The following is a 13,720-nucleotide window of genomic DNA, read 5'->3' as shown; positions in this document are numbered from 1 at the left end:
GGACGTCACCGACGGCGCGGCGCCCGCGCGGCGCCCGGGCGCGGGGTGGGTGACGGCGACGCCATCGCGATGGCGTGGACGTGGGAACGAAAACCCGTCCGTTCGCGCGCGCGCGTGTCGATCGGTCGGTCGACGCACGCGCGAAAAATCCACCCTCGACGTATTTTGATTGGTCGATGAAAAAAATAAAAATCGACCCCACCCACGCCTCGACGAGGCGTCGATCGGTCGGTCGAACGCACGAAATCACCCTCGCCGAAACCTCGACGAGGCGTCGACGATGGAAAGACTCGGCGCTTGCCTCTCTTCAAAGGGCTCTACATATGGAGAATGATAGTACACACGGGAGTCATCGAGCGGCGTTCGTGCAGGCGCGCCGCGGGCTGGTCGAATAGGCTTGGGAGGTACCGGAATAGGGGTCAAGCTCGACCCCTAGGACTGCGCCTTTTGACACGGACAGCCGCCCGTCGATCACTCGATCGATCGGTGAAAGAAACGTACAAAATCACCCCCGCTCACAAACCTCGGCGGTATTACGATGTACGTCGATCGGTCGATCACATCGCCCTCGCCGAGACCTCGACGAGGCGTCGATCGATCGGTCGAAACGCGCAAAAAATCCACCCTCGACGAGGCGTCGATCGGTTCGTGGAGACGAAAAAAAAAATCGCCCCGCCACACCTCGGCGGCGCGCGCTCGACGTCGCGACGATCGACGCGCGCGCTCGTGCGCATCGACGCGCGCGGACGACGCCGACGATGCCGGGCGCGGTGTTGATGTCCGCGGGCGTCGATGCGCGTTCGGTGCGAGCGGCGATCGCCCGGGCGATGGCGCCGCGACGGCGTCGAATGGGGATGGTGATGAATGCGCGACGGCGCGACGCGGGCGCGGCGCGCGAAGGGCGCGCGTGGAGACGCGCTCGCGTGGACGCGCGGTGGACGAGAGATGGCGTGCGTAGGACGCGGATGCCGGGGCGCGCGCGCGCGGTGCGCGGCGTCGAGGGGGGGTCGGGGGCGGGCGACGGCGTCGACGCGGCGGAGCTGTGGCGACGCGCGGCGAAGATACCGATGTACTCCGTGGCGTGGATCCCGATCGCGTGCGCGGCGTCGTTGGTTTTTTGTCAGTACGGGAAAGTGGATGTGAAGCACCTCGGTGCGCTCGCGTTGGGGGCGACCGCGGTCGTGGCGTGGTTGAATCTGTCGAACGACGCGTTCGACGCGACGACGAACGTGGACGCGAGGAAACCGGAGAGCGTGGTGGCGTTGTTGGGGGGGAACGCGTCGATCGTGCACGCGATGGCCGTCGTGGCGTTGGTGAGCGGGTGTGGGTTGCTCTGGGGCGCCGCGCGAGGCGCCAGCGGCGTGGCGTGGAAGGCGCTCGCGGCGGCGATAGCCATGGGGTACGCCTATCAAGGTCCGCCGTTTAGATTATCGTACAAGGGGCTCGGTGAACCGATCTGTTTCTTGGCGTTCGGACCGTTGGCGACGACGGCGTTTTACCTCATGATGAGCTCGCGCGTCGCCGCGGCGACGAGCGCGGTGCCGGCGATCGTGTGGTCGTGCGGCGTCTTGATTGGTCTCACGACGGCTTTCATCTTGTTCACCTCGCACTTTCACCAAGAAGAGGGCGATCGCGCCGCCGGTAAGCTGAGCCCGGTCGTGCGCATGGGTTTGCCCGGCGCCTTGCTCGTCGCCGACAACCTCATCGGCGCCCACTACGCCACCGTGGCCACGCTCGCCGCCGCGGGCTGGCTCCCGTACACCGCCGTTTTCGGCCTCATCATCACCTACCCTCTCGCCCGCCACATCGTCGACCAAGCGCAGAGCACGGCGGACGCCGGAGCAATTTCTGACTTGTTCTTCACAAAGTACCTCGCCGTGCGCTTCCACGTCATCCACGGCCTCGCCTTGGCCCTCGGCGTGTGCGCGCAGCGCGCGTACCTCAACCCAAACCTCTTCTTCCCAGCCTAGATCGACCGCTCCGGCGAGAACCCAGAGCGTAGATCGAGCGCTCCCACGAAAACTTTGCCCGTTGATTATAATTTTAACACGTGTTTACGTTGACCTATTTTCGTCCACACGCGCGTCTCGCCCGCCCCCAGAGCGCGCCTCGCGCCGGTCAATCACCCCAATCATGCTCCGGAACCTGTGCTGCTGCGTCTTCACCTCCCGCTCGCGCGATGACTCCGACCAAGACTCATCGCTCGATCTCTACGACGAAGCGCCGCCGCAGAATCACGCGCGCGACGGCGAACGAGGCCGATTCGTCCTTGGAAATCATCAACGCGGAGGCGCCGCGAGCGGGCGGAGCGGACGGAATCCATCGCTCTTGAGCGATTCGCATCGAAGCGATGGGGTACACGAGGGCGATGATGATCTGGACGAGCACAGGCGCTCGCACGAGCGGTGCGTGAGCGCACCACCGAGAGATTTAGGGGCGTTTTACGCGATTGATGGAGAAGATGACGACGCGGGGGCGTTTGAGAAGGCGACGGAGAAAGAGATGGCGCGCGCGAAAGCGGCGGACTCGTCTGAGGTCACGCGAAACGGAAATGGAAGGCATCGACGGGCGCGGAGCGTCGTGAGCGCGGACGTGGACGAGACGGCTGTGATCGAGGTGATGAAGAGGGAGTTCGCTCGGTTGAAGTCGCTCGAGCGGGCGCCGTCGACGCGGACGAGCAAGATGGAGAGCGACGATTACGACGACACGTGTCCGACGTGCTTCGACGGATACGAGGAGGAGAATCCACGGATGACGCTGAGGTGTGGGCACCACTTCCACCTGGCGTGCATCTTGGAGTGGCAGGAGTACCTGGCCGCGCACGGCCGCGAGGACACGTGTCCGTGCTGCGATAGGCCCATCGAGACCGAGGTGTGGATGGATTAGCGCTCGCTCTCGAGCGCGGTGCACGCGCATCGTGTGACTTTACTTGCATTGTCAATGATTTAAAACTGTACAGCACTACCGATACAATACGTCGTCAACGTCACACGCGCGCCGCGACGCGACTTCGCGCCTTGTAGATATTCTCCGCGATTTTCTCCTTGACGGTGAACATGAGCGCCGCGGCCAGGATGGTTTGCGTGAGTTTCGTCTCGATACCTTTGTAAAATACCCCCAACCCCTCTTCCTCGGCCATGGAACGAATCGCGTGCACGGCGCCGCGGTATCGCATGCGGTCGTCCGCCATATCCTTGGACACGACTTGCAGACGCGTCTTCACCACCAACAACGGATACGTCAGCATCGTCGCCCCGAACTTCGCCGTGGCCCCCAAGGCGAAAATTTCCAGCGCGCTCAGGCTCTTCTTCCGCGTTTGTCGCATCCGCCACTGCGCGGCGGATTCGTAAAACGCGTACTGCAGCGCCGGATTCGCAACCATGACCAGAGACGGCGTTAAGCCCTGCCAAAACCCCCGCACACCGCTCTCTCGCATCACGTCTCGAGCGACGTCGAAGAATCCACGTCGAGCTCCCTCCTTCTCCCGCCTTCGCTCCCGTCTGCGCGTCGTCACGGCGTCGTCGACGTCCGCCCGCGTCTCCGCCTCGTCCCCGTCGTCGTTCTCCGTCCGCTCCCTCGCCATCTTCACGTCCGCCTGCATCTTCGTCACCAGCGTCCATATCGGCAGCGTCATCAGCACGTTCAGAATCCCAGCTCCGCTCGCGATCATCAACGACGACGCGCCATCCGCGTCCCGTCCCGTCGCCGCCGCGCGCGCCCGCGCGCCTCTCGCGTAAAAGTAGTTGTACACCGTCTGCGACGCCACCGTGCCCACGAGCGCGGGTTCGATGCCGTCGTACATGGACTTTACGTCCGCGCGTCTCCACCGCTCTCGTGCATCGCCGCGAGCGGCGTCGGTGTCGGTCGTCGCGTCGCCCCCGCGCCGCGCCACGTGTTGCCTGGTGTTCAACGTGATGAGTGGATACGTCGCGACGAGCGCGCACATCGCGCCGATCGCACCCGCGGCGGCCTCGACGACGTCATCTTTGGCGAACGTGGACATGGGCGCGCGTTCGGGCGCGTGAGCGACGAGAAGTGCGGCGCGGGACGTCCGGGGCGACGGCGACCGGGACGGCGCGGCGCGCGCGACTCGAGCGCGCGCGCGTCGACGTCGAAGACGTCGACGACGATCTACGTTCGATGATGATGATTACAATCGCGTCATCGATGATGATGACGGCGACGGGGCGATGAGCGCGAGAGCGAGTCGTCGCTCGAAGCGCTCTCGAGCGAGCGCGAGAGCGAGCGGTCGCGTCGGCGTCGACCGCCGCCGCCGCCTCGACCGCGACCGCGACCGCGACCGCGTCGATCGTCCGGGTCCGAGTCGTCGTCATCACTCGAGTATCTCAATCGACGATCGCGGCGACGATCGATCGCGTCTCGATCGCCGTCGCGTCCGTCGCTCGCCCGCGGCGGCGTCCGCGAGCGAGACCGCCTTCGCCGCGGCGACGTCGACGCGCGTCGTCGGTCGCGCCACCCCTCCCGTCGATCGCGCCGATCGATCGATCGATCACGTCCTCGCGCGCGTTCGTCCCGATCGTTCCCTCGTCGTCGCTTTACCCCATCTCTCCCGTCGTCTCCGTCCCGCGACGCCGACCGTCGGCGCGCGCGTCCGCCCATCCCTCTTCGTCCCGCGTGCGCGCCCTCGAACCCCCCGCGCGCACCACCGAGACCCCGACGACGACCAGCGTCATCGTATCCATGTCCCGTCCAGCGCCTCGATCTCGTTCGTTCATCCGCGAGCGAGGCGTCGTCGCCGTCGTCCGCCGAAGCGCATCGCACGCGCGCGCCGTCGATCTCCCCACCGTCCATCGCTCGAATCGCCGCCGCCGCGTCGTTTGCCGTCGTGAACACCACCTCTGCCTCGTACGCGCGGTCGTCGTTCGTCCGCGCGCGGTGTCCAGACGCCTCGGCGCGCACGCGCACGGATTTCACGCGAATCGTCCCAGAGGTGAAGATTTCCTTCACGTGCGTCGCGCTCGCGCGCGCGGGGAGCCCCGTGACGCGCACGCGCGTCGCCATCGCCCTCGCCGTCGCCGTCGTCGATCGCGCCGTGGCGGTGACGCGGGGAGTGAGGATTCATTCGACATCACGTCTCGGCACATTCGCGCGCGAGCGATGATCCCCGACGACGTCGACGTCTACGCCCGCGCGTCGTCGTCGCCCGCGATGTCGGACTCGGACAGCGACGACGACGCGCGGTTCGCCCTGTTCGCGGGCGCGGAGGCGATTTCGCGCGAGGTGGAGGCGCGACGGTCGAATGTGTTTTTAAAACGAAATTTGAGCTACGTCGCGCGCGCGTCGACGACGACGGCGACGGTGGACGGGACGACGGCGACGGTGGACGGCGGCGACGGTGTCCGGGGGGTGCGGACGCGGTACGCGTACGAGGGATGTCCGAGGGCGGGACGGATGACGCGCGGATATCGATGCGGACAGTGCGCGACGACGTGCGCGACGTTCCGGGGGCTCATGACCCATCTGCGGGCGTCGCACGATTTACTTCGGTACGAGGGCGTGCGGGTTGGGGAGGAGGTGACGATCACGATGCGACCGCGACGGGTGAATTTCGATGACAATGGAATGTTCACGCCGAGGAGCGCGGAGGAGACGCGGAGTCCGAACGATAAGGAGTTCGTCTTCGTGCGAGATCGTCGAGGGCGGGGGGGGAAGGGTGCGATGGAGCGGAAGTATGTGTTTCGCGAACGCGTGTCGAGGGCGGAGCTGGAGCGGACGTACGGGGGGAATCTGTTGAAGGAGGTGCCGCGCGGGGCGGTTTGGCGAGACGTCGAGCGCGCGGATGGATACGACAAGGCCAAGGAGGATGGACGGAGGACTGCGGCTGCTGAGGAGCGCAGGCGCGTGGCGGCGCTGCCGTTTAAGCCGACGGTGTGCAAGAAGAGGGTGACGATGGAGGAATCGCTGCCGAATTCCAAGCCGAGACTACCGGCGCCGAGTCGACCGCTCGGACCGTTTTACAACTCGCGCGCCTTCATCAAGATGTCCGCCGTCCCGGATGTAGACTCGGACGACGAGATCGTCACTCCGGCGCAAATCATCGAGGACAGACGCGTGTTGAACGATTTCGTCGATTTCAGCCGAGAGGAGATCGATTTCATGGAGGCTTGGAACGAGGTGGCGATGCGCTTTCGCGCCCTGGCGGATTACGAAGCCCCGGCGCTTTGCGAAGCCTTTGTGCGCGTGCACTACGAAAAGCTCAGAGCGAACCCGGCCTTCTTCAAGCTCTTCACCATCACCCTATTTGCCATGCACGAGAACGGTATCATCAACAGACGAGCCGTCGTAGACGTGTTGACCCTGTGCGACAAAATCAACGATCCGCGCTGGCGAAATCTCGCCATGAGCTCCGCCGCGCGCGAGACAGAATCGTGCCCCATAGCCGTCTTCGACGAGTTCCCAAAGTTTGCGACGACGCTGAATGACCTTAGATACTGACTTAGCCACTAGAAATTTCTACTACTTGTACTACAAATCACTCAGACGACGGTACCGGTACCGTAACGTGCGTTCACATCGTCACGCGCTCTCGATTTCGCCCAACGCCGCGCCCGCCTCCACATCCAACAGACTCGGCGCCTTCCAACGCCTTCGCTCATACAGCGGCGTCTCATTCATCTTCACATCGTTTCCACTCCACTCACCGCTCGATTTCGATCCACTCTCCCTGTTCCTTCCTTCTCTCCTCGCGACGCCGTCCCGCGCCGCCGCCTTCGTCTCGTCATCCTCGTCTACACACCGCAACCGTCTCCGAGCGTCTCGCGCGACGATCTCGCACGACGCGATCACCGTCGGGTGCGCGTGCGCGATTCCTTCGAGCGCTTTCGCGCTACACGTCACGCGCACGGCGCCAAGAGCGCGATCTCTGAGCGTGTGCGCCATCGCGAGCGAAACATCCATCGTCGCGTTCGTTTTGTCGCGGCGTGCGTGCACGGCGCGCGCGCGCGTCGTTTGCGTGCGTGCGTGTGCGTGGGAGGTGGACGGGGGATGCGGTGCAGGGAGCGCGCGCGGGTCTACTCGAGAGGCGCGCGGCGCGTAGTGCGGCGCGAGCGGCGAAGGCGCGTAGTTGACCAAGCGGCGCGGAGATCGAGACGTCGGGAGAGAAGACGAGGGAAACGGAGCGTGGATGCGTGATACCGAGGATTCGTGACGACGCGTGTCGCGATCGAGGGCGCGAACGGACGATTAAACGAAATCTATCTCTCCCGATTTCAATGTGTCTATGACGGACGCAGAGGCGAATCGCGGCCGACGTATCTAGTTGGCAACGGCCGCTGCGGTGGCGGCGTTGTGGTGCTTCTTGCTCAGCTTACGCTGGTAGAACTCAAGCTCCTTACCCTCCAAGATGTAACCGTCGCAGCGTCCGCACTGACCCGGGCGAGACGTGACAATGGCCAAGAGACGACCCGTGGAGAACTGCGCGTCAATGGCACTCTCGACGGCGTGATCTCTGTTGCGTCGGCGCAACTTCATGGTCACCGACTTGGATCGCTTCTCATCAATGTCCTCTTCCTCAACCTTCGCACCGTTCTTAACCTTGATGCCGATCTTCTTGCCGTAGTGCTGGGCGTACCACGCGCGGAACGGCGCGGCGTCGACCGCCACGACGGCGCTCTTCACGAGCGTCTTCGTGCGCACGAGTTCGTTGTTCGACGCGTTGTACACGACATCCAAGATACGCGTCTTACGCGTGCAGTTTTCGGAACCCCAAGAGTAGTTACCGGTATCGAGGCGCAACGCGCGGTGCTTCACGTTGCCGCCTCGGCAGCGCACCTGGCGCACGGTGACGTTGGAGGAGAGCTTCGTGTTCGCCGGCTGACGGCCGAGCTCGTACCTGAGTGAATCGAAAACAGGTAACAACACCGTCAGTCACTGTATCGCGACGTTTACATCACCCAATATCCCTCGCATCGAGCTCGAAGGACGACGCATCGCCGTTCGCGCGAAAGCCCTAGGGCTTGCATCGACCGCCGCTCTCGTCGTCCTCGCGTTCCTCTCTCGCCCTCCCCGCTCGTTCGCGATCGCGTCCGATGCACACAAAATAACACGTACTTTCTCTTCTTTCTCCACGGCTTCTGCTTGCCACCGGTGGCACGGCGCTTGTGCAGGGAGTCTCGAGAGATGCCTACGTTGGCGTCGAGCGGCGCGCGCCATCACGGGTCAGTCTCTGTGTCGTCGCTCGCACGCCTCGGCATCGCTCTCCGGTCGTCTCGCGGCGATGCACGCGCGGTGAACAAACATCGTCGCCGCGTCCATCGATCGCGAGGGGGTCGGACGCACCCATCGTCCCACGAGCGTCTCGGAAAGGCGGATCCCTCGATCGAGCGATCGGGCGCGAGGTCACGCGCGACCGACGACGAGGGATCGGGGTTTTCAAAGTCGGACATATGATACATACTCTATTACACACAAATCCTATGTATTGTATATGTAAAATATCGGACGCGCGGGACGTCGTGCGAGACGAAACCGTGGGTCGAATCATAACTCGACCGTCACGACGCCGCCCGCGCCGTCGTCGACGCGCGCGCGCCTCGACGCCTCGACGTCGCGCGCGCGGACGTCCAGCGATGGCGATCAGGGATAAGATCTTCGCGTTCGCCAAGGGCATGCGCGGGAGGGCGAAGAACTGCGCGAAGATCGCTCGAAATCGAGTCGAAAAGGCGTGGCAGTACCAATACCGCGATCGACGCACGAAGAAGAGAAACGCCCGGGCGTTGTGGATCACGCGAATCAACGCCGCGACGCGAGAGCACGGGTTGAAGTATAACGAGTTCGTCCACGGGTTGGGACGAGAGAACGTGTGCGTGGATCGGAAGATCTTGGCCGAGCTCGCGGTGAACGAACCGCTGAGTTTCAGGGCGTTGGTGGAGCGCGTGAAGACGATGCGCGGGATCGAATAGAGCGACGATGAGAGAACGGTTGTATGGATTAGTGTGTAGTGGAATAGAAAGTAGGTGTACGCGACGTGGCCGTCGTCTGCGAACGCGTCCGGTGAAAATTTCCGCTGGGGTTTTTATTAACGAAGCGCGCGGCGTGCGAAACCTCCGACCGAGGCGCGTCGCGGTCGGGCTTAGAATTCCTCCGCGAACGGCGATCCGAACGAGTAATACGCGTTGATCGCGAGCATCAATCGCTTAATCATAGCCTTGAGCGCCGAGTTCGCGCTCTCGTCCGCCGGCAACGGTCGACTGATGATAAAAAAGCGTCCGTCGATGAACTTATCCTTCCCATCCTTGTTCATCTTTTCGATCCCCCCCTCCTTGGTCGGCACGATCGTGTCCCACACCTGCACCTTCTCATCATCCATCTGCGCGATCAACTGCGCGATCTCAACCTCCTTCCCATCCCGGAAATCAAACACTCGAACCAAGATTCCATTCGTATCGCCGTTTTCGCCCTCGTTGATGCAATCGACAACCATGCGCTTCCCGTACGACTTCACCCCCCCCTGTTCGAACTCACTCGCGGCCCATCGGTACATTTGTTTCACGAAATCGATTCGCGGCAGGTGCGGGGGGATCTCCGCCTTGCACAGCTCCTGCGTCTCCGTCGACGCCCCCGCGCGCGTCCCTCGACGTCCACTCGCGCGTCGCGTCCATCCACCACGCGCGCGCGCGACGTTGGCCACCGCGCGCGCGGCGATCGCATCGACCGCCATCCGTCTCGCCGTCGGTGCGCGGTGCGCGGGCGTGCGAGCGCGCGTCGGTGCGCGGCGTCGTGCGGGGCGCCGCCGCCGCGATCGCGATCGAGGGACGTCGAGGGGGGGGTCGACACGGGGTCGTGACTCGTGAACTCGTGCCTCGTGACCTCGTGCCTCGTCACCGGGACCATCGGTGTGTGTTTTGTAGAGACGACCGAGGGGTTTGTTCCTTTCGACCGATGCGAGACCCGATCGCGCGCCCGACGCACACGCGCGCGCGCGCGGACGAGCGCGACGACGACGAACGCGACGCGGGCGATCGACGCGGGCGACGCCGCGCGCGCGCGGACGTCGAGCGAGAGCGAACGCGAGGGCGAGGTGGACGCGATCGATTTCGCATCGGGCGAGACGCGAGCGATGAGCGCCGAGGGGAACGCGCACAAGCGATGCGCGGCGCCGGGAATGCGCGCGTACCTGTGGCGACGACGACGGAATCTCACGGCGAGTCAGCACCGGACGATCGTGCTCTTGGTGACGTTCGCGTCGTACGCGATGTATCACGCGAGCCGCAAGCCGCCGAGCATCGTGAAGAGCGTGTTGAACCCGGACGCGGAGTCGAGGGCGAGCGGCGCGCGAGGGTGGGCGCCGTTCGATGGGGACGATGGAACGCGCGTGATCGGGACGTGTGATTTTGCTTTTTTGGCGAGTTACTCGGTCGGGATGTTTTTCAGCGGACACATTGGCGATCGGATGGATTTGAGAAAGTTTCTGACGTTTGGGATGCTCATGAGTGGGCTCTGGGTGTCGCTGTTCGGGATGGGATATTATTGGAACGTGCACAGCGTCGGATACTACGTCGTGGTGCAGATGGTTGCGGGAGCGATGCAGTCCACGGGGTGGCCGTCGGTGGTGAGCGTCATGGGTAATTGGTTCGGCAAGGGAAAACGAGGCCTCATCATGGGCGTTTGGAACGCGCACACGTCGGTGGGGAACATGCTCGGGAGCATTCTCGCGTCGATGGCGCTTCGAAGCTCGAATTGGGGGATGAGTTTCATCGTTCCGGGCGTCATGATTATGCTGTGCGGTTTATTGGTTTGGAATTTTCTCGTCGTCTCGCCTGAGGACGTGGGGCTGCCGCCCGCGAACGCGCCGAGCGTGTCATCGAACGTTGAAGACGAAAGTGATGAGGAGTCTGTGGCGCTTCGACGGTTGATCAACAGTGATGGATCGTCGCGAGCGGATCGCGAGAAGCCAGTCGGTTTCGCTGCGGCGCTGAAGATTCCGGGCGTTATCACGTTTTCTCTCTGTCTCTTCTTCACCAAGCTCGTCGCGTACACGTTCCTTTATTGGTTGCCGTTCTACATTGAACGAACTGAGATTAATGGGCAGTACCTGAGCGCGGCGAAGGCGGGCGAACTGAGCGTCATCTTTGACCTCGGCGGTATCGTGGGCGGCATCCTCGCCGGGTACATCAGCGACAGGTACAACGCCCGCTCCATGACCGCTGCCGCCTTCGTCTACCTCTCCATCCCGGTCCTGTACATGTATCGCGAGTTCGGGTCGCGATCGATGTTTACCAATCTCATCCTCATGGCGTTCAGCGGCATGTTAGTCAATGGACCATACGCCCTCATCACCACCGCCGTGAGCGCGGATTTGGGCACGCACGAAAGCCTCAAGGGCAACGCTCGTGCGCTCGCCACCGTCACCGCCATCATCGACGGCACTGGTTCTTTCGGTGCCGCCATCGGCCCCATGCTCACCGGCTACATCACCTCCATCTCCGAGGACTGGAACCACGTCTTCTACATGCTCTACATCGCCGACTTGTGCGCGGGTCTGCTCCTGACGCGTCTCATCTTCAAAGAGGCCCGTGCCCTACTCGCGGGCGCGTTGTAACAATCAAAGAGAAGCCTTGTGATTCTATCTCGGCGATGCCGCGCATCGCATCGTCCCGTCTCACGCGTGCGCCTCGACGTCTTTCCACTCCGACGCTCCGCAGTCTCGCGTCAAACCCCACTCTTCCTCACACGTCGCCTCGGCGCGCACTCGAGATGTCCGCCGCGCGCGGTGCTCTCCTGCGCCTCGGCGCGAGAATGCGCTTGGCGAACGCCGGCGCGGGGTTCAATCGCGCGCGCGGTTACGGTGCGTCGACGAGTGCGCGCGACGAAGCGATCCGAGCGATCGTTGCGTTCGAGCGAAGATTCGCGCAACACAAGCCGACTGACGACGATACGTTCGACTCACAGCGAGCGGAAATGGGCACGGTGTGACGCACGAGGGCGTGACCTTGCACGAGGCGAGCACGGCGCACAAGGCGCTGGGAACGGGGTTCGGGGCGCTCATGTGGTTTTGGGTGTTTTATCGATTTTATCACGACGGCGATACGCTGATCTACGGACACGCCCCGCACTTCGAGCACGATGATCACGACGACGAGCACGGGCACTGAGCGACGCGCACGATGTAAGGACATCGTTTGTAATATGGTAGAGTCTATACACAGTTTGTTTGAGATTGCAGCTATGATCGCTTAGTAAAAGTTGTTGTACGTGCTCGTTCTGAACCACAGGTAGTCCGGCAGGAACTGCGTCGGACCGATGGCGGCGATAGCTAACTCTTGATCGCGGATGTACTTCCACGCCGTCGCCTTGACGGTTTCGACGTTGACAGCGTCGATGCGCGCGAACAATTCGGCGCGAGACATGCGCTTGCCGTACGTCAGGAGCTGCCGGCCGACCTCCTCGGCCAGCGCGCTGGTGCCGGACTCGGCGTGCAGCGACAGCGAAGACTTGAGCGCTTCCTTGGCTCGCAACACGTCGCTCTCTTCGGGGCCATAAATGAGGTTTTGGAATTCGCGCATCACCGCAAAGGCGGTGTCGTCGAGACCGTCGAGGTTGTCAGAAGAGACGTACACGCCGAACAGGCCTGTGTCGGCGTAGTTGGTGTTGAAAGCCATGAAAGATTTGCCGAGTTCGTTGGCGTTGAACGCTTGGGCGAGCGGGGACATCATGTCGCCCGCCCCGATGGCGTGCTTATCCCAGCTCCCGAGCATGGCTTGCATGACCATGAGCGGGACGGCGTCTGGAGAGGTCCAGGACGCACCCTTGAACGCCACGGCGAAGTGGCACGTGGTCATGTCGTCATCGCGAATGCGAACTTCGCTGCCGGTGAAGTGACCCGGGTTCTTAGACACTAAAGCCTCGGTGCTCGCGCCCTCCGTCGGGAGACCGGCGAAGGACGACTCGGCGAGCTTCACGAGCTCATCGTGGTTCACAGCGCCCGTGCCGACGAGAACCATGCGCGGAGCGGTGTAGTGCGTCTTAATGTACGTCTGCAAGTCTTCTTGCGTCACCGAGCGCACGCACTTGTCCGAGCCGAGGATGGTCGTCCCGAGCGACGTTTGCTGGAACGCCGTCGCGTGCAAGTGGTCAAAGAGAACCTCCTCCATGTCCTTCTCCACCTCTTCCATCTCGCGAAGGATCACACCTCGCTCGCGCTCGATTTGCGACTTCTCAAGCGCCGAGTTCTGCAAGATGTCGCTCAAGATGTCCACCGCCGCGCCGACGTCCTTCTTCAGAACCTTGGCGTAGTACGTCGTCTGCTCGCGGCTCGTGTACGCGTTCAAGTGACCGCCCATGTTCTCAATCTCTTCCTCCAATCCCGCCGCCGTGCGCGCCTTCGTACCCTTGAACGCCATGTGTTCCAAGAAGTGCGCCGTACCGTTCGTCGTCGCGTCCTCGTATCGCGACCCGGCGTCGATCCACACCCCGACCGTCGCCGTCTCCGCGTGCGGGATCGTCTCCGTCGCCACCCGAAGCCCATTCTTCAGAGTCGTCACCTACATCATCATCAAAACACTCCCTCGTCAGTCACCCGCACCCCGCACCGAGCATCGTTCGTTCCGCCGTTCATCCGTCGCCCGCGCCTTCGCGCCTTCGAAACCCCTCCGCCCATCCATCCATCCATCCATCGCCCGTCTCTCCCTCACCCGTCACCGCGGCATCGCGAGCCCCCCCCCCCGATCACGCTCCGCACGCACCTTCGTATCGTCGTCGG

General features: G+C 63.3%; 11 protein-coding genes across 11 annotated transcripts; 6 read left to right on the top strand and 5 right to left on the bottom strand.

Moving 5' to 3' along the window:
* Positions 1 to 758: 758 nt before the first annotated feature.
* On the top strand, positions 759 to 1,970 carry OT_ostta14g02350 (1,4-dihydroxy-2-naphthoate phytyltransferase; the record flags this gene model as incomplete). The annotated part of the gene is made up of 1 exon (XM_022982602.1): positions 759 to 1,970. The coding sequence occupies one exon, from the start codon at positions 759 to 761 to the stop codon at positions 1,968 to 1,970; it is 1,212 nt and encodes a 403-aa protein (XP_022841370.1).
* A 163-nt stretch (positions 1,971 to 2,133) lies between these two features.
* OT_ostta14g02345 (Zinc finger, RING/FYVE/PHD-type) lies at positions 2,134 to 2,886 on the top strand (the record flags this gene model as incomplete). The annotated part of the gene is made up of 1 exon (XM_003083017.1): positions 2,134 to 2,886. One exon carries the CDS (start codon positions 2,134 to 2,136, stop codon positions 2,884 to 2,886), a length of 753 nt encoding a protein of 250 aa, XP_003083065.1.
* Positions 2,887 to 2,986: 100 nt separating this feature from the next.
* On the bottom strand, positions 2,987 to 4,003 carry OT_ostta14g02340 (Mitochondrial substrate/solute carrier; the record flags this gene model as incomplete). Its single annotated transcript, XM_003083016.2, has 1 exon — positions 2,987 to 4,003. The coding sequence occupies one exon, from the start codon at positions 4,001 to 4,003 to the stop codon at positions 2,987 to 2,989; it is 1,017 nt and encodes a 338-aa protein (XP_003083064.2).
* A 1,166-nt stretch (positions 4,004 to 5,169) lies between these two features.
* OT_ostta14g02330 (Polycomb protein, VEFS-Box) lies at positions 5,170 to 6,456 on the top strand (the record flags this gene model as incomplete). The annotated part of the gene is made up of 1 exon (XM_003083015.2): positions 5,170 to 6,456. The coding sequence occupies one exon, from the start codon at positions 5,170 to 5,172 to the stop codon at positions 6,454 to 6,456; it is 1,287 nt and encodes a 428-aa protein (XP_003083063.2).
* Positions 6,457 to 6,537: 81 nt separating this feature from the next.
* On the bottom strand, positions 6,538 to 6,900 carry OT_ostta14g02320 (unnamed product; the record flags this gene model as incomplete). The annotated part of the gene is made up of 1 exon (XM_022982601.1): positions 6,538 to 6,900. One exon carries the CDS (start codon positions 6,898 to 6,900, stop codon positions 6,538 to 6,540), a length of 363 nt encoding a protein of 120 aa, XP_022841369.1.
* Positions 6,901 to 7,275: 375 nt separating this feature from the next.
* Positions 7,276 to 8,302, bottom strand: OT_ostta14g02310 (Ribosomal protein S8e/ribosomal biogenesis NSA2; the record flags this gene model as incomplete). The annotated part of the gene is made up of 3 exons (XM_022982600.1): positions 7,276 to 7,852; positions 8,071 to 8,143; positions 8,299 to 8,302. The coding sequence occupies 3 exons, from the start codon at positions 8,300 to 8,302 to the stop codon at positions 7,276 to 7,278; spliced, it is 654 nt and encodes a 217-aa protein (XP_022841368.1).
* Positions 8,303 to 8,588: 286 nt separating this feature from the next.
* OT_ostta14g02300 (Ribosomal protein L20) lies at positions 8,589 to 8,921 on the top strand (the record flags this gene model as incomplete). Its single annotated transcript, XM_022982599.1, has 1 exon — positions 8,589 to 8,921. One exon carries the CDS (start codon positions 8,589 to 8,591, stop codon positions 8,919 to 8,921), a length of 333 nt encoding a protein of 110 aa, XP_022841367.1.
* A 170-nt stretch (positions 8,922 to 9,091) lies between these two features.
* Positions 9,092 to 9,679, bottom strand: OT_ostta14g02290 (unnamed product; the record flags this gene model as incomplete). The annotated part of the gene is made up of 1 exon (XM_022982598.1): positions 9,092 to 9,679. The coding sequence occupies one exon, from the start codon at positions 9,677 to 9,679 to the stop codon at positions 9,092 to 9,094; it is 588 nt and encodes a 195-aa protein (XP_022841366.1).
* A 399-nt stretch (positions 9,680 to 10,078) lies between these two features.
* Positions 10,079 to 11,560, top strand: OT_ostta14g02280 (Major facilitator superfamily domain, general substrate transporter; the record flags this gene model as incomplete). Its single annotated transcript, XM_022982597.1, has 1 exon — positions 10,079 to 11,560. One exon carries the CDS (start codon positions 10,079 to 10,081, stop codon positions 11,558 to 11,560), a length of 1,482 nt encoding a protein of 493 aa, XP_022841365.1.
* Positions 11,561 to 11,715: 155 nt separating this feature from the next.
* OT_ostta14g02270 (unnamed product) lies at positions 11,716 to 12,113 on the top strand (the record flags this gene model as incomplete). Its single annotated transcript, XM_022982596.1, has 2 exons — positions 11,716 to 11,806; positions 11,911 to 12,113. The coding sequence occupies 2 exons, from the start codon at positions 11,716 to 11,718 to the stop codon at positions 12,111 to 12,113; spliced, it is 294 nt and encodes a 97-aa protein (XP_022841364.1).
* Positions 12,114 to 12,194: 81 nt separating this feature from the next.
* OT_ostta14g02260 (Metalloenzyme, LuxS/M16 peptidase-like) lies at positions 12,195 to 13,720 on the bottom strand (the record flags this gene model as incomplete). The annotated part of the gene is made up of 2 exons (XM_022982594.1): positions 12,195 to 13,502; positions 13,704 to 13,720. Coding segments are annotated over 2 exons (1,325 nt in total), but the record flags the coding sequence as incomplete, so codon positions are not given.

The sequence above is a fragment of the Ostreococcus tauri genome (assembly GCF_000214015.3).
Source record: "Ostreococcus tauri WGS project CAID00000000 data, contig chromosome 14, whole genome shotgun sequence".
Lineage (NCBI taxonomy): Eukaryota > Viridiplantae > Chlorophyta > Mamiellophyceae > Mamiellales > Bathycoccaceae > Ostreococcus > Ostreococcus tauri.
This window is presented reverse-complemented; position numbering and strand designations above follow the sequence as displayed.